Source organism: Sycon ciliatum, chromosome 4 (assembly GCF_964019385.1).
Source record: "Sycon ciliatum chromosome 4, ocSycCili1.1, whole genome shotgun sequence".
Taxonomy (NCBI): domain Eukaryota; kingdom Metazoa; phylum Porifera; class Calcarea; order Leucosolenida; family Sycettidae; genus Sycon; species Sycon ciliatum.
Window position 1 is genome coordinate 4,141,334 of NC_088646.1, and position 23,921 is coordinate 4,165,254.

Genomic DNA, 23,921 nt, shown 5'->3' on the forward strand with positions numbered 1-23,921 from the left:
TGCCTCGCTGGGCATTCGTATCCCTGATGATTCAGTGGTCGCGTGGAATGTATTAGCATTACACTATTTACAGCATGACTGTATTGACCACCGTGCGGAAGGGCCGGCGTGAGGACCCGCCGCGCGCTCAATTAGGCCCCGTCGAAAGGCTGACTGAGGACTTTTGTGGTAAGCTCGTCTCGTCCTAGTCGCACTTCCCTATCACGCCGTCAATTTCACGCCTAATCGTCTCGTTGCGCCAACCATGTCCTGTGGAAAGAAGTAACACACTAGTGTCGCGAACACAATACACTGATGCAGTTCTCAGTCTCAGATCTGCCAGTGTGCCAGGTTTCACTTTCAGCGTCCATCCAAGTGACTAAAGCCAGTCTATCAAGTCTGTACTGTTCACGCCGTGGATGTAGACCCACGGCCACGCGGACGGAGAGCCGATTCTGACCTGGCACCGGTGATGATGCACACAGGCACAGGCACCGTGTCGGCACACCACACAGCACACGCTGTAACACTGTGTCAGAGAGTTGTACTTGTAGGCACAAGCACACACTAAATGCTCCTGGCTCTGAAGCAGCATTGTCCTGGGCAGAATAAGGAGTTGTTTCGGTCGTGACGTTTCTTGGGCATTGCCTTCAAAACACAAGTTTCGTGATCAAGCCAACGTTGTCTGTCGAAGTCACCATCGATACTGCTACAGCAAGGAGGAAAGATGGGAGACTTCTTGGTGAACGAGGCGCCACGTTATCTTGTTCTGGTAAGGCGTTGCATACGGGCGGTTGCTGATAAGAGCGTGTCTGTATTGTTGTGTGCGCAATGTATCGGTAAATACTGCGTTTTATCTTGAGCTTCCGAATGCTGTGGGGGATGGAACATGGCTACCGTCTCACTCTCGATCTCATTCACCAGTCACGGAAATCAGTGCAGCAAAGATAGCATCGCCTTGATCATGGGTGCGAAGCAGCCTTCTCTGATCTTTAGGAGGCAGGTCGTGCGCGACTGTGTCGCTAAAAAAATGCCCTGTTGGATCCGTGTCGCGTTGATATTTTTGAGCGCCAAAGCTTTCTTGTGGTCAACCGTCCTGGACTATTGTGACTATCGTTCGTCTTGCGTATGCGAAAATCCAAACTATCGACACTGCAATTCTGGGCTTGGAATACATGTAGACAGGGCAGAGTTCACATTGACAAGGTCATAGTTCACAAGCTAAGGTCACAAGCTAAGTCAGAGTTCACAAGAAGTTCAGCAGTGCACAGACTTGTTTTTTTCTACTCAGCTAAAGTACCGTATGTAGCCTTGCGCCTGTGCGCACCTAACAGGTCAGCGGAGACTTTTGAGATCTAAACATTACTTCTAACTGACAATAAGTGATAGTGATACACGGACAAAGTGGAGCAATACTGCATGCAGCACTGCACAGTCCACAAGCTAAGCTGAAGACAAGTGGAGACCAGGGAGAAGGTTCTGCATCACTCCCTGATAGAGACCCAGCAATTACCATAACTATAGCGCCCAGGGCAGGAAACAACTGCTGCGCACAGTGGCCAATGACAGTGGTACGGGTAGGTACTGGTAATGGATTGATGGTCCACTGCCTGGATACCTTCCTGCATGGGCTTGTATCAAGACCATGAGCAGCTAGCAAGCATGAGGAACTGACATAGTTCTGGAAACTGGAATAGTGCTGGACACATGGCGCTTGGTCATACAATGTAGGTCCTCTCACGCTGGGTAAAAAAACCAGGGTAACGATTATCGTTCGCGTCCCCCAGAGAACTCGCGACAGCTTGTAACCTGACCGGAAAATCCAGGGGCAGATGCAGCGCCAACAGTGGGGGTGAGAGGATATGTCTCACAACCACTGGCACAAGTGCCAAACCCCGATTATGGGCACAGTCTGCAAAATCAGACACCAAAGTTCCTTGCACAAAGACTACATGTAGCCAAGAGTCTGCAGCTGTGATGGGTTGCTGTCACAGCAAAACTGATTCCATGATTACATAATTTTCGTGTTGTAGTGTGTACAAGTAGGATTCAAGCAGGTCTCTTTCTGCACAACTGCAGCTCATTTGTATGCACTACATTACACCACGTCCTGCCTCACGGATCTGCACCAAATAATGATGAAATACCGGAATTTCGCCGTGACAGACACCCATGCAGAAAAAGTCAGAAGCTGCAGACCCTGGGTTGTATGTACTCTTGCTTGCACACATAATCCACCCCCACCCCTCTCCCCCAACCAGGACCTCAAATTACCATTGGCTGAAACAGTTGGTTCCCCGAGCAACAAAGCACACAAGGTTGAGATCACGGTGCTATTCATGTGATGCGGTGATTGTACTACAGTTTGTGTATGATATGGCGGGTACACATGATCTCCTCAGTCGCTTAGTGTCAACACCTGCTGGTGACCAAACAATTGATCCGTCCATGGCCTGACCAACCGGGCTGGTTCCGCCGGTCCTGCATTAACATGATGTCTGTACTGTACTGTGTGTCTCGCTGTGCACAGATCCTATGGATTGGCATGCAGGCATACTTCTTCGTCTACTTCTGCTGGGTGTTTGACTCCAGCAGGGACTTCTTCTACCTGAAGCTGGTCATCGGGGTAAGCGGCATGACCAGTGACACAATGATGGATCCCACAGCACATTTGCTCTGCACTGCACACAAGCCATGGAATACATGCGCAGACTACATTGACTGAGCAATGCATGAAAAGACTACTTCGAAGTACAGTCTGTATCGCCTATAAGGTTGGCGGCTATAGTAATATACCGGATATAGTGATCAATTTATCAAATTCATTTTCATTTGCCATAACTAAGTATACATAGTTATCGCGTATAGTAATAATTGTCTATAGTAATATATCGCCTATAGTGATCAAATTCTTATTTCAAAAGACCTTTATTACATTATTTTTGCATCGGTTATAGTGATTGATGTAAAATCAAGCGATGTTAGAGGAGAACAGGGTGTTGATTTTTCGTGAAGAGCTTGTCCAGTGAGTGTTGTTTGGTGAGTTTTGCTCGTACAAGTTGCCAAAATATGCCTCCATCATGAGGATATGCTGATTTTCTGTGTCAGGAGCTACAGCCAGCTACATGACATTGTACATGTATGTAGTGCGTATGTGCACGGCGCGCTGAGTCGTTTGACACCCCATTCGCATACATTGCATGCAGTATCGGTCATAGTAATAATTATATCGCTTATAGTGATAAAATCATCAAAATCAAACACCAACGCTATAGGCGATACTGACTGTACATTGACTGAGCAATGCATGAAAAGACTGCATTGACTGAACAATGCATGCAAAAACTCCATTGAGTGAATAGTGCATGAGTTTGCTGTCTGGAGCTCTACGGTCGGCAGTATAGACAGGGGCGTCGGGAGGTATTTTAGTGTGGTACGGTCAGCCATGTGAAGTACAATTTAGTCGTGTGGGAGGGGTGGCTGAGCTGAACATTTTGAAAATTTAGAGCCCAGGTGAGTGCATTTTATTAATTCACAGGGTATCTGTGGCAAAAAGTGGTACGGTCAATACCGTAGTGACCGTACCATGTCCAACGCCCCTGATAGATCAAGTGTTAATTCATGTTGATCTTGATGTGGGTGTCTCCTTTAAAATCATTATTAAAATGTGTCACATATGTCCCTTGCAGAAAGGGTTGTGCATAGCACGAGGCAGCGCGGCCAATCTCAACTTCAACAGCATGCTCATCCTGCTGCCGGTGTGTCGCAATCTCATCTCATTCCTGCGTGGATCCAATCAGGTACAGAGTACAGTGTTGAGGATAAGCATTCGTACTGATCTGTGCACACCGCACTGTGTGCATGTGTTGTCCTGCTGGCTGTACCTGTGCAGTAAAACCCTACTACCTACCTGCATGAAGAGACCACCTGCATGAAGAGACCGGTCATTTCAGAGACCAGACCATATAAACACGTTGATGCTCTGTGACCCACCCTCAGTATCATCAGTGTTGTCTGATACTGATTGGCCCAAAGCCATGATACCCTGCTCTGAGTTACAACAGAATCAACCTGACCACCATTGTCAACTCATGATTGTCAATGCATGTGCACCGTGTAGTCAGTATGTCAGTCTGCCACATGTTGCTGCTGCTGCTGCTGCTGTTGCTGCTGCTGCTGCTGTTGTTGCTGCTGCTGTTGTTGCTGCTGCTGTTGCTGCTGCTGCTGCTGCTGCTGCTGTTGCTGCTGCTGCTGCTGCGCTGTCCATGGTGTACAGGGTGTGCGACGAGTGGTACGGCGTTTGCTGGACAAGAACATCACCTTCCACAAGTGCATAGCATGGTCCGTGGTCTTATGGACAGGTGAGTAGCAGTAGTACTGATCTTAAACTCCTTGTACGTACTTATCGCTGTGTCCACAGTCAGGCTAGCCCACTTCTACAGCAACTAGTTCAGCTTCGCCCGCACGCTACCCACACAGTTGCGGTGACCCGGGAACAGGCCACCTCTGCTCTCAGCCTTCCTACTGCCCATACCCGCTTTGGCTTTCACTTCCTCGCATACAGCGCAGTTGCATGCTGGAACACCCTCCCTGCTGAATGCCATCTCGCCGACTCCCCCGCTATCTTTGTCACACTTGCCAAGCAATACCTAGGGTTCCCTGTAAGAAGGCAATAGCCTGTTTGGATTACCCTAGTAAAATAAACTATATATTCTACTACTACTACTACTACTGCTGCGGCTCAGCTGAGAAATAGCCGAAACTGCTAGCCTTCGTTTTCTGTATTGCAATCCCCTGCGCATGCCATTCACAACATGTCCTGTCATTGATAAGTCTGTGAGCAACTCTCCACTGATTCTAGAACTAGTTTTGGCTTAACATCCGAGTGGACCGAGTCCCAAAGTTTAGATTGTTCAGCTTGCTCCCGATCTCTACAATTTCACATGCATATCACAATGTCCTTCAACTTGTGAATATTTTAATGGTGACCGGCATTACTCTTGTCACGGTGTGCTCTCATTTCTAGCTATCCACACCGGCTCTCATTTCTGGAACTACGAGCGGATCACGGTTGTCCACAGTGAGGTTCCGGGCATGAGCTGCATCCCGCTAAACGCCCAGCCAGTACAGCTGCCCGGTGTGGTAAGGGAGTGCACTAGTGGCAGTCTAGGTCATATTATGCAACATTTTATACGACGTCCATTACATAACATCATACATCGTGCATGCAGGACCGCCGGAAGCAGTTTTTGAATGGTCTGCTAGTTTCATTGCCTTTCATGCTTTGTGTACAATATGGCGGGTACGCATGCCCTCCACGGTAGGAAACGCGTGCTGGTGGCCAAAAAGTTGGTCCGGTGATAACCTGACCAGCTGGACCGGTTCCGGCGGGTCTGTACATGTGATATGTATAGTACATGACCGTATGTGTGTCCGCTGGTTCTCGTGCTGGGGCTCATTTTCTCCGCGGCATCCGAAATTCATTTATTGACATTGTCCAACAAGTGCGAAAAATCAGGCCACTGTCTAGTTGTTTTTACTCTGTGTGTGTGTATCTGTGTGTGTGTGTGTGTGTTTGTGTGTCTATTTCTTATTGGCTGTAGTCACCAATCAAAGTCATGTGGACGACATGTAAGTAACAATACCCAAAAGCACCATTTTGTGTTCCTACCCCCCCCCCCCCCTCTCTATGTCCAATCAGAGTTTTCACACGCATTGGCCTATGTACAAGTGGAGTCATTGTCTGTTTGGTCACCGATATAAAACAACTTGCCTTGCACGTGTGTCCCTCTTGCCTATTCGCCCTGTATGTCACCTTCGCAGAAACTGGCCTGACTGGACTCTATGACGGTTTTCTTGTGGGTGATGGCAATGTGACCTGTGAGGATTCTGTGCTAGCAAACTGTTGTTCATGGCAGTGTGTGACTTGCCATATTACATGACTAGAGTAGTACGCCTGTGTGTATGTGTGTGTGTGTGTGTGTGTGTGTGTGTGTGTGTGTGTGTGTGTGTGTGTGTACGTGTGTGTGTGTGTGTACTAGCTGGTTCGGTTGGTGGGTACACTTACCTAGTATGTACGTGTTCGTATTATGTTTGTGTGTATGTGTATGTGTGTGTGTGTACACATAGATGCTGGCATCTCCGGTCATCTGATTGTGGTAGCGCTATTCCTCATGGTAAGCCACTCTTATCACCAGTATCACCATGGTTACCATTGTTATCATGGCACTGCATCATGGGCTTTACGCCATGACCGATCCACTGTGAACTTGAAACAGTATGCAGCAATACATTTAGTGAATTTGTGAATTTAAAAAAAAACTTTGACATCTGTTCTTTCCTTGTGAGTGTGTAACTTTAGTTGTGTGTGTGTGTGTGTGTGTGTGTGTGTGTGTGTGTGTGTGTGTGTGTGTGTGTGCGCGCGTGTGTGTCTGTGTGTGTGTCTGTCTGTATGTGTGTGTGTGTGGGTGTGTGTGGGTGTGTGTATGGGTGTGGGTGTCTGTCTGTCTGTGTTTAACATACCCAGGTGACATCATCCATGGAAATAATTCGGTAAGTCAGGTGGTGCCAGTGCGCAAAAATAGAACATACGATCAGTTTAGGTAACCGGGATGGTCGGACAGCCTTTACAGCTTACAAGTGGACTGGCTGATTACATCCGGCACCTCTGCTATACGGTAACACTTGGGTTTACCGGACCCTGCATCAAGCGGAATCCTGTCCGGACAGGACACACTAGCTGCCATAGAAAAGTCTCCGAAACAAGCGGAATACTGTCGACTGAGGAAAGCGGAACGGATACACGCACCAAGTACAGTTTTTGCTTGTCACAAGCAAGCTCCGTACCGTGCCGTGTGGACTAACTTTAACACATGCAGAAGCTGTTTGCAGATCGCGATCTTACAATCGTAGTTTTCAGCATGTACTCAGGGCCTTAGTTAGTACATGTACATGTGCTGTACCATATGATCAGGTTCGCCAGCCACATGACTTCCCCACATGGTGGCACACCTGCTCCTGTGCCGCGAGCATGGACACCCTAAAAATCATGTACTGGAGAGGTACATTATGGCATGTTGTGTGTGTACTGTACAGATGTGTGTCTGTGTGTTATTGTGTGTGTATGTGGGCATGTGTGTGTGTGTGTGTGTGTGTGTGTGTGTGTGTGTGTGTGTATGTGTGTGTGTGTGTGTGTGTGTGTGTGTGTGTGTGTGTGTGTGTGTGTGTGTGTGTTCAGGCGATCCTACTTTGAAGTGTTCTGGTACACACATCACTTGTTCATCATCTTCTACGTTGGCGCTGTGGTCCATGGTCTCCAGTAAGCTGAGAACACAATGTTTTTTTTGTAAATACCCATCACCTGCAAGTTTTCACCCAGTATATATGCAGTGAATGGGATTTTCGGTCTTTGACCACTTGCTGGTGAGCTGATCTACACACCTCCCACCGCTTTAGGAGCTGCATCTGCGCCTTGATCCTTGAAGGGTGGTGGCGTTCCTACGGATGCGGAAAACCCGGCTTCCAGCCGAGTTTCACGCAAACCGTGAAATATATATATATTGGAAAGGCTTCCTGTCTGAAGCCTTTCCATACTGGTACTCGATGTTCCAGTTTTGTGACACGAGAATGGCACGAGAATTAGTGTACCGCTGAGTGTACCGCTATACACGTGGTCGACACGTAGTCGACACTTTGTTGATACTTTTTTGACACGTGACCCCGTCAACGGTCTGCTTTGTGCCAATGCCACTCGGTAAACGCCGATGTCGCGTACGACAAAGACGACTATCCCGTACGCGAAATAGTTGAGAATTGCATGACGTGGACCTGACGGCAAGGACAACTGCGAGGAGGCCCCTTTCGGTACCCCTGACGGGAAGGAGAACTGCAGAAGTCGACGAAGTCGAACGAGGAGGTCCCTTTTCCGTACCCCATACTGCAAAGTGCCATTGATGGATACCTTTTGCACCTGGAACGACCCCTTAAACGCTGTCGCGGCGACTATCCCGTACGCGAAATAGTTGAGAACTGCTGACGTGGACCTTTTGCACCTGGAACGGCCCCGTAAACGCTGTCGTGCAGGGTACTAGGGTGAAAAGCTGCAAAGACGTCCCCTCTACTAGGCTCTAGGCCTTTGCCTTTGGAGACATCGTCGGCGAACTGAATGCGCAGGGCGAAAAGAATTGCTGCAAAGACGTCCGCTCTAGGCCTTTGGAGACATGGTTGGTATATTAGACATCGTGGGAACTCCTTCCGGTACTATACAAACTGCTGACGTGGCCGTGGACATGTACATGGAGAGTCATGGTGGGACTTCATGTACATGGATACATGGTGGGAATTCCTTCCGGCACCCCCGTACCGCAAAGCCAACGGTGGGGAAGGAGAAGTGCAGACGTGCAGGAAGACGAACGAGGAGGAACCAGGACGAGCGAGCAATGGCAGGACTAGCTGGACCGTAAGTAATAGCTGAATTGTGCATGACAACTTGACATCCATGCGGCACTCGCCACTTGCCACTGCATATTTCTTGTCCACTAACAATGTCTCTCTTCTGCCCCCTGTGTGTCCACGGCCCTGTTGCTGAATTGGCCTGATGAATCGAATGTCTTCCGCAGCTGGAACGGCCCCGTGAACGCTGTCGCGTCGGCGACTGAATGCGCAGGAGGGAAAATATTGCTGCGAAGACGTCTCCTCTAGACGACGGTAAGGCACCCCATTGATATGTTGCCAGTGTGTGCCAGGGTATCGCGCGGTGGTGAATGAGGAATGATGAAGGGTACGGTGGGACTGTAGACCTGTATTACGTTACCTTCTACTAACACGTTATCAGGTGGAGAGTGTCTTGTAGTCACTCTCTCTATTCCTGTACTTCATTACGTTTAAGGTGTACGTATAACTTCTCAAAAAAATTTAATGGTCTACAGTCGTGTCGGAAGGGTACGGTGGGACTGTAGACATGTTACCTTCTAACACGTTATCAGGTGGAGAGTGTCTTGTACTCACGTTATCACTATATCAGGTCGAGAGCGTATTGTAGTCACTCTCTCTATTCCTGTACTTCTTTACGTTTCAGGTGTACGTATAACTTTTCCAAAAAATTTAATGGTTCACGTCTTCAGATAGAGAGCGTATTGCACCGTCTAGTCTCTGTAGTGCATTGAGATTTTGTTGATCGAACATGAAATGGATACACAGACAAAGCCAGGCCAAGTACATGGCGAGATGTCGCCAGAAGAACGTCTTCAGGTAGAGAGCGTATTGCACCCACTGTCTAGTCGATTTTGTGGATCGCACATGAAATGGATACACAGACAAAGCAGGCCAAGTACATGAGAGAGTGGACGATGTGCAGATCGACACGGCCTGCGGGTACTTCATTAAAGTTACCCATGACATAACTAGGATAAAAGTTAATCACTGCAAAAACATTGCCAAGTATGTGAGCACTTTGGACTTGACAGAAGAGTGCACGGGCGACGTTGACAAAACATACTGGGCGGTGACTGTCACTATCATGACAGCAGGGCACATCGCACGCAGCATCGCAGATCGTGTCGAATTGCGTATCATAATATTGCAAAATTGCTCCTGTGCATGCAAGTGGATTTCATTGCACTTCTCAGTTTGGGAAATGCTCGATTATGACAATTCTGCGTGTGAGTGCACTAGCCCTGAACAGACATGTAGGTGAACCGTTTGTGGCGTCTCATAGCCTACCTCACGACCTTCTGCTTTCTTTCTTCATCACTTGTATCTTGCAGGTATATCATCCCGTGACGACCACATTGAAGTCTGAATTTGAAGTGTGAAGATGCTTCAGCAACCACATCATACTTTTCCATTGCTTTCATTGTGCTTCTACTGTGCATGTGTGTAACTTGTGGGGTAAACATGTGATGACATTGTATGCTGGCGACACGGTCAGATGTTCATGCGTCTAACGTACACCTGCATGTTATGCATTGAAAAGGGTTTGCCACTTGCGATCCTGGGACGAGTATCAGGTCCGCTTTGTCCTGTGTGGGCTGTATCAGATTGCTGTTCACTTCTCTATCTGTTGGATATGTGACTTTCTGCAAGTTTCTGGTGTATGATGGCCACGTCCTTGCTTGTCACTTTGTATGATATTACATTCTGTATTCGCTGCTTCCATGGCATGGTCTGCAAACTACAATCCTTGGGCAAATGTCATGTTTGCTATGTTGTGCTTTGGTCGTCAGCTTGTCTACACGCTGTAGTTGAATTATTTTTGTTTCACAACTGACTTCCTCAAGTACGGTGGCCACTGCTTTGCATGGCATTATACATGAAGAATTTCCTGTTTGTGTCGTGTGCATGTGCGTATGTGTGCGTGGCCACGTGTGTGTGCCGTGTGCATACACATGTTTGTGTAGTTGGGGTGGGGAGGGAACGGAAAAAGAGCTGAAATTATCCATATAAAAATCGCTCTGTGAGCGGTTCTGAAAAACCTTTACTGGTACTGCCCCGTCGTAAAAGTAAGAAATTAGAACTGGCCCATTGTCCCCCCAAATGCGAACTGATCCACCTAAATCGCGAATGACGGGACCCGAACGCACCAGTAGCACGAGGTTCCTACCTGTGGATGCAGATGGGGACGTTGGTCCGGACCATGGGCCATGTACTGTACTAGCGGAAGGCTTCCCTATCAAAATAATAAATTCTACTGCTACTACTGGTGTTACCCTATGATAATTGCCGTGATCCTGTGCCCTCCCGACCTCGTGCTACTGGTGCGTTCGGGTCCCGTCATTCGCGATTTAGGTGGATCAGTTCGCATTTGGGGGGACAATGGGCCAGTTCTAATTTCTTACTTTTACGACGGGGCAGTACCAGTAAAGGTTTTTCAGAACCGCTCACAGAGCGATTTTTATATGGATATATATATATATACTCAATATATACAGGGGGAAGTGGTCCCGTCCACCGCAAAGAGGGCTCAACAGCGCTGGGGTGCACTGGAGCTAGTACACAATGGAAGCGGTCCTCACCAAGAAAACACAATCCGTTGCTACTCCGAGTTTCTTGAGTTTTTCAATCGTCAGGCAACTTTTGTCAGTTGCCTGACGATTGAAAAACTCAAGAAACTCGGAGACAAGAAACTCGGAGTAGCAACGGATTGTGTTTTCTTGGTGAGGACCGCTTCCATTGTGTACTCAATATATATATATATATATTAACTGGTTTGAGGGAAAGAGACAAACGGGAAAAGTCTGAAGAAAAAATTGACTGCCACCACCAGGACTCGAACCAGGGACCCTCGCTTGTAGCCAACGATGCTCTAACCACTGAGCTATGGTGTAGTCGTCATCCCAGCAGAGGCCGTTCAACATTTTCTTCAGATTTCGTAACTCACACTTCCTGTGAATCCACACAGGCGGGTGGGACGCAGCCCTCATATATATATATATATATATACTCAATCTGCGGACAGAACTGTTTCGTCCTTTGTGGACTCGTCAGCGCAGCACATATATATAATTATATATACACCATCGGCATGCATTACTAGGATTCCCTGTAAAAAGGCGATGATGCCTGTTGGGAATTCCATGGGCACACAGTGGGCGCCGTGATATCATCTGCTCTGTGTGTGTGTGTGTGTACGTATGTGTGTGTATGTATGTGTGTGTATGTGTATGTATGTGTGTGTGTGTGTGTATGTGTGTGTATGTGTCTGTGTGTAAGTGTCTGTGTATGTGTATGTGTATGTGTATGCATGTGTGCATGTGTGCAGGGGCCTAATCCAAGGCCAGGTGAACACGGGTATTCATGATCCCGACAGGTGCTATCAGACGTACATGAACGGTTCAGGCATCTGCAAGATAGACCACGCGACTGACCCAGACTGTGATCTGGCAACTGCTAGGTTCAAAAGTGCTGGGGCACAGGTGAGCAGGGAGCCCTCTAAAAAGCAGTTACTCTTTCAGCCAATAGCAAAGTTACTAACGTTAAGCCCAAATGATCCAGTACACCTGATACATTGTACATGTGTGACTTACTTGACTGCTAACCTGCATGGCCTGATGTCTGTTTTGCCTATTCAAACAACATTAAGAAAGAAAGTTTCTCATTAGCTACTGTAGGCTTTCCAGCTGGAAGTGGTTCTCATTCATGCTCATCATAAATCAATCTCCGTATCTCTGTTTCGGAAGTACGTCATGTACTCATACAGGGATGTAGATCCAGGGGCAAGCTTGCTTGTTTTCATGCCACATGTGTGTGCGTGTATGTGCACGCGCGCACACACGTGCGTGCATGTGTGCATTTGTGCGTGTGTGTGTATGCATGCTGCGTGCATCTCTCTTTTTCTCTGTCTCTCTCGCTCTGTCTCTCTCTCTCTTTCTCTCTCTCTCTCTCTCTCTCTCTCTCTCTCTCTCTCTCTCTCTCTCTCTCTCTCTCTCTCTCTCTCTCTCTCTCTTGCTCTCTCACTCTCTTGCCCTCAGACGTGGAGGTGGGTTGTCGGTCCACTGGTGCTCTACCTGGTCGAGAGAATCATACGATTCATCCGTGCCCAGCAGAAGGTGGTCATCACCAAGGTACATTGCACTCATGCACTCATGCACTCATGCAGTACAGTAGCGGACATGACCACGCTAATGAGATGGATAGTCAACCAGTACTCACAGTGATAAACTCGGATGGAGAGCCAATGTTTAATTTTTTAGTAAAGAAAGGGACCAAGGAACTACAAGTTACGCTATAATGTTCCCCTCCTATGTTATCATAATTATAACTTAGAACCTTCCAAGTCGGAAGGCTGTTGGAGTGCGCACCCAAGACGTGCTAGAGCTGATAGCCAGTTAGTTGTAGAACGTCAGTCCTGTCGGTCAGTTTTGCGCAATGTTATCGCATGAGCTGATTGTCAAGTACCTGGTGGTGTTAGTGGACATTATAGTGTAACTTTACTTGTAGTTCCTTGGTCCTTTTTCTTTACTATAAAGTACTATCAGTCTACTCGGAGCATTACAGTATAGAGTAACATACCTCACTGCCTGTACTGTTAGTGTGCATGTAGGCATGACCGCCGTATTAGCCCCTGAAGTAGAATGACCCCCCCCCCCCCTTTGATGTGTACAGTGTACTACTTCATGCTGCTCTTCTTACGTCGTACTGACTTGCGTCAGTACTTATGCATTCTTGTACATCATGACGTATTCTCCTCTGCTGTACCTGATTAAGCCTGTCGTGCCTGCGTGCGCAAGGCACGCGATCTCTTTTGTTCCTTAGTTCTTTCTTGCTGTTTTGTGCGGAAAGGAGCGTAGTTTTGATGGCTCCTTTGCATTTGTTCTTATTCATTGTATAAACCTTCGGTATGTAATAATAATAATAATAATAATATTGACTGGTTTGAGGGAAAGAGACAAACGGGAAAAGTCTGAAGAAAAAATTGACTGTCACCACCAGGACTCGAACCAATAATAATAATAGTAATAGTCTAATTCTCCCCCCCCCCCCCCCCCAAAAAAGTCACTGAGCATCCATGAGAACATGGACCACAGGCATTGACCAAAGAGCAGAAAAAATAGAACATCTACAGGGGAAATGTTCCGAAATGGCATTTTCGCCATGACAATCCAGATATGATCTGCACTAATAATTGAAGGAGTGTGAGCTCCCACAGTTGTGCTATCTGCACATACACGATGCACTGGTAATCGTGTTCTAAAACTTTCGACTGTACCCATTGTCTGGGATCATTTGTCGGCGTGTACAGGTGGTTCAGCATCCGTCCAAGACCATTGAAATCCAGATGCAGATGAAAGGATTCCACGCGGAGGCAGGCCAGGTAAGGAGTTGTAACATTACAACTGAACGGAGACAAAACAATAATCTGCCTTCTTGACCAACTTTTAAGTCTTTGCTGTGTACCTTGACAGTATGCGTATGCACTAGCCACACAGTAGTACTCTTTGTGCTTGTTACTCCTAATCCAATACCGTGACGACTACTGATAGAATAATCTACATTTAATAGACTCTGCAATAATTGTACTTCCGGTAGGTGACTGTGGACTGAATCTGTTCTCACGGCTTTCCTGTACTGTCCTGTGTCGATGTACTCTTGTAGTACATCTTCATGCAGGTTCCGGAGATTTCATGGTTTGAGTGGCATCCATTCACCCTCACCTCGGTAAGTTTCCGGGCCATGCTTCATAATTCCAGCACAGCAAGCAAATCTTGTTAAGAAGACATCACATCCCTTATCTCAGCTACTGCTGATGGAAGCTTGTGAAGAAATTCTTCGTATTGACTCAATACTATGGAGTACAAAGTTGAATGTTCTTCAACTACTAGTACTCTGACCAGTTCATTCTATTACTAGTGGTCACTCTTTCTCTACTTTACACGTGCACGGCGCTCGTCCATATCAAGATCAATACTAGTATGTCTTCACCAAGCCGAAAGACAAATAGACGTCCCTCCCAAATCAAACATCTTCTCTACAGATATCGATATTTGTAGGCGGTTCAACGGTAGTGGCCACATCCACATCTACATATGCGCTGTAACTGTTGTATTCCTTGGCCACCTCAGAGATTCTTGATGGTAGTACATTGTGTTATGCTATGCATCTAGCATGTGCCGTTTCCCTCCCGTGTGCGAAACAGACTTGGCATTTTTAGTTGCTGTGCATGAGTTGAGCCAGGGCTCTTGTTGTTTTGTATTGAAGGAATACAGAATACTACAACGGTCACGGCAATCTCTTTTTCTCTTTTTGTACAGTCCCCAGAGGAGAACTATTTCAGCCTACACATACGCATTGCTGGAGATTGGACAGGTAAGCTGTCAAGAGCTATCCGCTGCATTGGACTTCACTGCATTGACAGCCTTGCTTGCCTTGTAAAACGGTCATGCCTGCTACCATGTGCTCTCTTACTCTTGGCTTCTTGATGTGTTTGGATCACGACAGCATGGCAGTAACAATTCCGATCCCGTTTTGCTCTGTGGATGTTATGCAGATGCGTTAGCGAAGCGTCTTGGCGTCGGCAGTGGAGAGTTTCAGCCAGCCCAGAACATGCCCACTATCCGCATTGATGGACCATTTGGTACACCGAGTGAGGTAATCTTTCAAATCATTAATTTTAAGTTCAGCTCCTATCCATGAATAGCTACAAGCAATGATGAGCAACGTGTACCTGGCACGCTGTACTCAATGCCAGCCGCAAAAATGCCTGCAAAGTTACAACTGACGCAATGCCTATCACACAATCTCTGGGGAAGGGAGGGTGATACAAATAACGGCCTTTTTTCAATTCACGCATAATTAAAGTTGATGTACGTTGTAATGGTGTGTGTGTGTGTGTGTGTGTGTGTGTGTGTGTGTGTGTGTGTGTGTGTGTGTGTGTGTGTGTGTGCGTGCGTGTGTGTGTGTGTGTGTGTGTGTGTGTGTGCGGGCGTGCATGCGTATGGGTATGATCTGCTTATCTTTCAGGACATCTTCCGTTTCCGCACAGGCGTGTGTATTGGAGCAGGCATTGGCGTTACTCCATTTGCTTCCATACTCAAGTCTATCTGGTGAGGAGAGCATTACAAAAGGAGGACACCATACTAATTTTCTGTACTGTACCAGCAGTAATGTGATGATTACTTAGAGAGTATGGGACATGGTGTTGTAACTTGTCACTGATTATCCTGTCTCCCTGTTGTATTTCTGCATGACATGCGGGTTGGGTTGTGACTGGGATTATAAACCAGGCAACATATAGCGGGTAGGAGCATGTTGATGCACTTACAGCAACAGTATTTTTCTCCTGCCATGGGTCCATGAGCACATCCTTGGGTTTGAAAGCATGTGATTCGTGGATGTGCATGGCAAGAGCATGATGCGCTCTTGCAGTGGTTGTCCTGAAGCTTTTGCAATTCTATCTCTCTGTTACTGCCAGTCAGCCACTGCATTCCCCTTCTCTGCTACTGCCAGTGAAGCCATCCATCCATCCATCCATCCATCCATCCATCCATCCATCCATCCATCCATCCACCCATCCACCCATCCACCCATCCACCCATCCATCCATCCATCCATCCACCCACCCACCCACCAACCCACCCATCCATCCATCCATCCATCCATCCATCCATCCATCCATGAATCCATCCATCCATCCATCCATCCATCCATCCATCCATCCATCCATCCATGAATCCATCCATCCATCCATCCACTCACCCACCCACCCACCCATCCATCCGTCCATCCATCCACCCAGTCTTCTTTTTCTCTGTTGTTGCCAGGTATCAGTCACTGAACCCTGACAAGCAACTGAAGTTGAAGAAGGTCTACCTCTTCTGGATCTGCCCGGACACAAATTCATTCGAATGGTTTGCTGACCTACTAAAGTCCCTGGAAGATCAGGTGAGACTGCATGGCCAGTGTAGCCTATGAGCTACGAATAGTGTAAATGGTTGACAACTTGACAAGTGATATGAGTCATGACTCACCGCTGCACCAAACGCACTAACAATACAGTCTTGCTCAATGTGTCCACGGACTCCACACTCATGGATAAGCCAGCGCTCTGTACCTTTGCGAAGCCTTTAGCCTCGGGCAGGAAGAGGGGGCACAGTGCCTGCCTAACCCTTTCCAGATTTCATTGAGCAGCACTGCTTCTGGTATTATAATTGACTTGCTTCAGCTTAAGCCTAGTTCACATTCGACGGGGCGCGACGGGACGCGACGTAAGGATCGACGGGAAGCGACGGGACGGTCTGACGGCGTCCAATGTGAACACCAGGAACGGGAACGCAACCGTACTACCGTACAGATCGGGAAGCGACGGGAAGAGTTGGATCGATCCAACTTTTCATACCGTAGACGGGCGTCGACGGGGACGCAAGCGTACAAAACGGCTGCAATTCGAGTGTGAACAGGAGACGGCGTCGTGCGCCGACTACTCCCGATTCGTACTTGGAAATTTTTAGCATTTCGAACACTGCGCTTCCCATGATAACTCACAGAATGACTAGCACGACTTGAGTTGAATTTTAGCAACATAAGATCTCATGTCACTTATTGTATTTAGGGATAATTCAGAAGCGTGACAGACGAACTATTCTATCATTTACTGGGGCTATTATTTGACTGCCACAACTTTCAGGGCTAATTTTTTGGCCTTCATGAAAAACTGGTATTGTGAACTTGATTCTGCTTCTTTCAAGGAGAAATAATTGAAAAGAAGTCCCGAAAAACGAGAAATTAGGTCCGAAGTCACCCCGTCACGGACCGTGCCTTATGACTCGCGCCGTTCGACGTTGAACGTCGCAACGACTGCTGCATGTCGTGTCGTACGAATCGTACAGGATTTTACAGCTCACCCCAGCCCTCCCGACAAGCCCTTACGTCCCGTACCGTCGGCGTTGCGTCGAATGTGAACTAGGCTTTACTGTGTAGACGCATGGCTGCGACAAAGGCGGTTAGAACATTTGAAAGAATACGGACACGCTACAGTATCATTTCCATCTCATCTATATAAATATTTAAAAAAGAAGCTCTACATGTAAGTTTTGTCCTGTTGCTGGTGTTGTGTGTTTTGTCCTATTGCTGGTGTTGTGTGTTTTGTCCTGTTGCTGGTGTTGTGTGTTCTCTACCACTATACTGTAGATGATTGAACATGGGCGTGCAGACTTCCTGGATTACAACATCTACCTGACGAGAGGTTGGGGAACAGATGAGGTGAGTAGGAAACATGATACATTTGACTTCATAGCCACAACCAGCAAACACACAAACATCTCAGAGCCAGTGTGATGGGAGACAACAGATAAGGGGTCGTCGCAAAAGTTTTTTTGTCGTCCCTGAAACGAACATGATTCATTTGGGGGGGGGGGGGGGGGAGGGGGTGCGAGCCAAAATCGCAAGTCGACCGACACTGTACATATGACATGTACATGCATGCGATTTTCGTCGTCCAGCATAGCAAGCTGTGTTCGTTTCAGAGGGAGGGGAGGGGGTCTGAGTAAAGGCCGATTCACAATACAACTTTCTGCGACGCGACACGCGATTTGCGACAGTTGCGACAAGAAACTGCCTGTCGCGAGCTGTCGCAAGCTGTCGCAATGCACCTGTCCCAGAAGTTGAAGAAAGTTCAACTTTTGCGACATGCGACACGCGACATACACAAATGGAGTACAGTTTCGACCCTGGGTGCACGTGCAGTGTACGTGCAGTGCACGTGCATAGTACTACTTGTGCATGAGGATGTCGCAAACATGAAGAATATTGTGAACCGTGTGTCGCTGTCGCAGCTCGTCGCATGCGTCGCAAGTCGCATGTCGCGTCGCAGAAAGTTGTATTGTGAATCGGCCTTAAGAAATGAACGATGTTCGCTTCAGGGACGACAGAAAACTTTTGCGACGACCCCTATTAAAGAGAAAGAAAAAAAGAATGTCCTCCCCGGCCGGGAATCGAACCCGGGTCTTCCGCGTGACAGGCGGAGATACTCACCACTATACTACCGAGGATTGACTGGTGTAAGATCGAAACGTGCCCAGCTTGATAGGAACACCACATGTGCACTGCGAGTACTGTCAAGTACCACGACAGCCCCCCCCCCCCCCCCCACCAACTCGTCCTTTTGTGGTCGTGCTGTGGAGGTGGTGTCCTGTCTGAAGGTCATACAACACGTACCTTGTACACACATCACACACTGTGCAGTCAATCCATACTCAGTTTACTTCGGAGATCCACACTAAAACATTCGAAGTGTGACATTAGTATACTAAGGTTCTCACACCGTCCAAACTTTGTTGCACTCTGCCATACGATTTTCTTTTCCCTTGCTTGTAAAATCAAGGTGGGGCGCTCTCGGTAATTTACGGTGTAGTCAACCTCGAATGAATTTTTTTACGAGAAACCACGAACCTCAAGAACAGAATACTGCATGATAGAGGTGGTTGCAGACGCAACTGTGGTGGTGAAACTGGAGCATCTCCGCCGACCTGACGTCTCGGCTTCAGCGACACTTCAGTGCACCAAAAAATGGGGAGGAGTAGGCACAGGAGGAGGGGGTACATTTGTATAGAGGGTGGAAAATGGAAAGATGATACATGTGATAGAGTAAAAAAGAGGGAGCCAGGGTGCAAGTGGAGAGGGTGTTCAGGGACGGTTCAGAGGCCATCTGTGGCTGAGTGCCAGTCTCGACTGCGGAGAGACTTGTAGGCGCGTTCCTTGAATGCCTGCATTCCCTTCTGCGTGGGAAGGTTGCATAGCAGGGCAGATGGGAGACGATTCCTGTCTTGGATCGTGGCATGGGAAAATGATCGGAGAGCACTATTACGAGCTCCGGCGGGCAGTGTCGGTGCTAGTTGGTGCTGCTCCTCTTGCTGGTGGCGAGTGGAGCGCCGGTGCTGGTTAGCAACTGTCCTTGGTGGTGTCATGGTGGTCAGGATTGGGGGACCGTCAATCCAATGCAGCTTGTACAGGCATGTTAGTGCTGCGAAAGCCAGGAGAGGGGTATTATTTCGGGCAGGTACTTATTTACAGACGTTCACAGTAGTCAATCAGAATCAGTCGAAGTAATGAAGAAGATTTCGAACGTAAAACTGTTCCGAGTTCAATCTCCAGACAGCTACATGTAGGTGTTTCGATCTTATTAAGTCTCCTCAGCGGAGCTTAGAGTGACTCTGTAGTATTGGTGCTCATGCTGCTACATGTACAGTCGTCCCTCTCCATCCAGCATTTTATAAACCGTCACCCTCTATAAACCAGCGTAATTTTCAGCAACCAAAATGTCCTCTTCGTGCACATTGCAGCAGAAAATCAGATTTTGTAATCCAGCACCCTCTCTAATCCAGCACCCTCCCTAATCCAGCACCCTCTCTAATCCAGCACCCTCTCTAATCCAGCACCCTCTCTAATCCAGCACCCTCTCTAATCCAGCACCCTCTCTAATCCAGCACCCTCTCTAATCCAGCACCCTCTCTAATCCAGCACCCTCCCTAATCCAGCACCCTCTCTAATCCAGCACCCTCTCTAATCCAGCACCCTCTCTAATCCAGCACCCTCCCTAATCCAGCACCCTCTCTAATCCAGCAGAATTCCGTTGCAGAAATGGTGCCGGATTATAAAGGACGGTACTGATATTGTGTCTAATCTACAGGCTAAGAACATCATGCTGCACGAGGATGACGAACAAGACCCTATCACTGGCCTGCAACAGAAGACGCACTATGGACGACCGCAGTGGGCGCAGATCTTTTCCAGCATGGCTGCCGCTCACAAAGGGTGAGTGTTATATACGGTAGTATGCATGTCATGTATCAGTAGACACACAAGTAGGTAGTAACACACTTAAGGCACGAAGGAGGCAGTGTAGAGTTTGTCGCAACAAAGGGAACCTCTTTGTCGCACAAATAGAAATGCATTTACTACAGTCAGACCTCGCTTATCAGGCCTCTTTTATCCGGTTCCCTCGCCTATCCGGATATTTGTGTGGAATACGGATGTGTGCGGGTTAAGCGAGGTCTGACTGTACATCACACTTGCATCCATCCTTCTGTGCATGCCCATATTCACTGTCTTTTCCCATGCATGTACTTTGCCTTGCTGGTCGTTCGTGGAGTTTAAAGGGGAAGTTAAGGCAAAAATTAAAATTTCACCAGTTGTAGTCTTCGGGGTGCTGAGTCGAATGGTCTTGGTCCGAGGAAGCTGAGACGCTCCCTTCCTACTTGAATCCCAATCGAACTCGCGCACTTCCACCGAAACTGGGTGACTGCGCCCTACTAGATGGGGATTTGTATGCAAAATGTCACTAAAATCGCCATTTCGTTCTTATAAAAGCACGGATGACCGCGATTGGCCCATATGTTGTACTCTTTTGGACGCTGAGTCGACTGGTTTTGGTCCGAAAAGGCTGCGATGCAGCGTTCCTCCTTTATTCCCAATCGAACATGGTTGAACAAGCGGTCACGTGATCCTGGGTGCCCAAATCACCTGGTCACCACGCCAGCACTGGCCCATGCCCAGCAGGCGACAACTAACTTACTTTCACACCAAGGTTCAACTCGAGTGACAGGACTGCACCCAAAATGGGTCAAACAGGCTAGTAAGTTGTACCCTGCAGGCGCGGTGACCAGGTGACTGGTGTACGCAGGAGCACGTGACCGCTTGTTCAACCATGTTCGATTGGGAATAAAGGAGGAACGCTGCATCGCAGCCTTTTCGGACCAAAACCAATCGACTCAGCGTCCAAAAGACTACAACATATGGGCCAATCGCGGTCATCCATGCTTTTATAAGAATGAAATGGCGCTTTTAGTGACATTTTGCATACAAATCCCCATCTACAGTCCGTTTCAAAAAGATTTGCAATCCTGGCGACCGCCCGCGGAGTTTGGCGTCTTACCGTATGAGCACTCGAGCGCTGACTGGAAAAACTCACTGTGAACTCGAAGAAATATTCCGCGCGAAAGCAGGAAAAATGACAACTCACTCACGTTGATACAGTCACGTCTGGTTTGCAACAAACGAGTTCTTCCTCGTATCGATAATGTAGTCAGAGATCTAGAGAGGACATGTCGAAACGAAAGTTTGGTAAATGTTGACGAGCGGAATGGGTCCCGTTTTGTTACCAAAATAGTTTCTTTGAGCTGCGATGCAATTTACTTACCGTGTGACGAAAACGACATCGACACGGACTCATTCCCAAGGCCATGACTTGGCAAAGCTAACCGTGTGACTTCGACGACATTTTGAGAAAAGCAGACGCTTTTGAACCATGTGAACGCTGATAGAAGACGGCGTTGACTACTAAATTCAAATAAATTGGCGATCTTGAAATACTAAAATAAATCTCAAAAAGCTTCAGCGCGATGACTTCCATATTCACTCACGCCATTGCAGTGTTGTGGGTGTGTTCACATGGCGTGAGCCAGTCAAGTGTCAGTCAGTTCGGCAGGAAGCGCGAGCTGCAACAAGCCGTCTGGTGCAGCCATCTTCTTTGTCTTGTACCAGCTTGATCACCAAAACAATGAAAAAAGGTTTGTCTTGAGGATACGTTGGGATTTGAACTCACAACTTCATGGTCAGCAGACAGCATTCATAACCACAAGGCCAAAAAGGAAGGGATAAATCGTGGGTTTTGATAAAAAAATCGATACTGGCTTCCTGGGCAAATTGTAAACCATGGGAAAAGGCCGGAAACCTGGCCAAAATTCTAACTCCTTAACGGCTGGTCCAATTGTTCCGAAACCTTCACAGAACAATTTGCCGTGTCCTAACAAGCCATTCTATGTACTTTGTTGTCCAAATTTCCCTTATCTTCGTACTTTTTAAGACCCAAACCTGATTGTAAATCTTTTTGAAACAGACTATAGTAGGGCGCAGTCACCCAGTTTCGGTGGAAGTGCGCGAGTTCGATTGGGATTCAAGTAGGAAGGGAGCGTCTCAGCTTCCTCGGACCACGACCATTCGACTCAGCACCCCGAAGACTACAACTGGTGAAATTTTAATTTTTGCCTTAACTTCCCCTTTAAGCGCTCCTCGTGGGGCACCAGGGACATGACAGTCCCGCAGCTAGGATGCATGGGGCCACTGCATGAGAGCACTGTTTCTTGCTTGAGCTGCACACACGCACGACATTTGCGCCATTGGTCAACAGTAACCAGCATTGACTGCATGATGCAGGTCTGGCTAGTGTCTAGTGCAAGCTTTCTAAAAGCCAGCATAATAACAGTTACCAGCACATGGTATGACCGGAATCTGAATTGCATGTACCGGGCGGTATATTGGTGTAGACTGCTTGTCTGTGCTATGATAGTGCACGAGTAGGTGGGTGTTGAAACGCATCCTTTCTGAACAGTATGTTACTGTATGATAGCCACGCTGACTCCATGCTATGCTGTGCTCTGCTATGCCACTATGCTGCCTGACAGGGAAGACCTGGGAGTGTTCTTTTGCGGACCCAAGATCCTGTCCACCAAGCTACACATGATGTGCAACCAGCACACTGACCAGGCCGCAGAGACACGATTCTTCTATCACAAGGAGAATTTCTAACATATACCCATCTTCACCCGGCAAACCTCACACAGGACATGTGTATTCAATAAGCTATGCGTGCTGATGGGCTTAAGTTTGGGAGTTGCTCCAGATAGTAGGCTGATACAAGCCATAGGTGGCTGATTCACGCAAGCCAGGCAGATGACACAGGTGGCTGATTCATGACAATCAAGCGGATGACACGATTGCCTGGTGTGCTTGCCTAATCCTTCTGTTTTTGCAAGAAACCTGTCCAGCACAATACACATTGTACATAGAACTATTTATCATCAGTGCTAGTACCAGCAGCCATGTTGAGCAGTTTTTTTTCCTCTGACCAATTCCTACAGGCTACGGTAATCTTTCCATGTAAGCACTGCCTCTCCCTGATAAATATACCCCCATTGGATTTACTCGATCACCCCTCTTTTGATCTAGGTAGATAATAGAAGGCCATTCAAGCGTATTCAAATACAATGCATGGGGGAAACCAACCAGCTTCGCTATTAATGAAATTTCTTGAGCACTGTTTCACATAAATCCAGTTTCACTGTTTCGTTTTTCTGCACATCAACGCTCACTGCACCATTGTTTACAATTCTTCTGGCGGAACAACTATTAGCATTGAATACTATAACGCCAGGACAGACGGCCAGGTACTTAATTTTTCTCATGAAATCGGTCTAAATCATGGAGACTTGCTGAGATCAGGACAAGACATTGATTTCTGGCTCTTCCTGCTGGCCTGCCTTTCTACAATTCTGGTGGGATCAATCTGCACAACCAACCACAGGTGCACTCTACACTGTACCCACACTGATTTCATTTTGTTTTAAAAGCAAAGACCAAGCCGCAAAGCCCTGCCGAGACAGCAGGTGCGGTGCCAGGGACTGCACGGATGTGGATGGAGATGCCATCCACCAATGTCACTTTGGCTGCAGCCC

The 23,921-nt window shown here is 47.6% G+C and overlaps 1 protein-coding gene and 1 non-coding gene across 2 annotated transcripts; one reads left to right on the forward strand and one right to left on the reverse strand.

The window, feature by feature from the left end:
* The first annotated feature begins 467 nt into the window (after positions 1-467).
* LOC135813987 (cytochrome b-245 heavy chain-like) lies at positions 468-23,867 on the forward strand. The gene is made up of 20 exons (XM_065327033.1): positions 468-751; positions 2,510-2,605; positions 3,669-3,779; positions 4,256-4,340; positions 5,006-5,121; positions 5,583-5,610; positions 6,109-6,155; positions 6,506-6,531; positions 7,217-7,297; positions 11,738-11,891; positions 12,447-12,539; positions 13,718-13,789; positions 14,071-14,133; positions 14,727-14,781; positions 14,963-15,063; positions 15,436-15,518; positions 16,236-16,356; positions 17,602-17,673; positions 20,099-20,223; positions 22,872-23,867. Exons 1-20 carry the CDS (start codon positions 707-709, stop codon positions 22,993-22,995), a joined length of 1,698 nt encoding a protein of 565 aa, XP_065183105.1. The 5' UTR covers positions 468-706; the 3' UTR covers positions 22,996-23,867.
* On the reverse strand, positions 18,390-18,461 carry Trnad-guc (transfer RNA aspartic acid (anticodon GUC)). The gene has a single exon. It is a non-coding gene; the product is annotated as a tRNA-Asp (tRNA).
* Positions 23,868-23,921: the final 54 nt, after the last annotated feature.

What these genes read in the sequence shown, in the direction of transcription:
- LOC135813987 (XM_065327033.1), top strand. Translation starts at nt 707, where the DNA reads ATGGGAGACTTCTTGGTGAACGAGGCGCCACGTTATCTTGTTCTG. An exon ending in GTCCGTGGTCTTATGGACAG is followed by an intron (nt 4,341 to 5,005) that starts GTGAGTAGCAGT and finishes TCTCATTTCTAG; the next exon opens with CTATCCACACCGGCTCTCAT. An exon ending in CATTGCTGGAGATTGGACAG is followed by an intron (nt 14,782 to 14,962) that starts GTAAGCTGTCAA and finishes GATGTTATGCAG; the next exon opens with ATGCGTTAGCGAAGCGTCTT.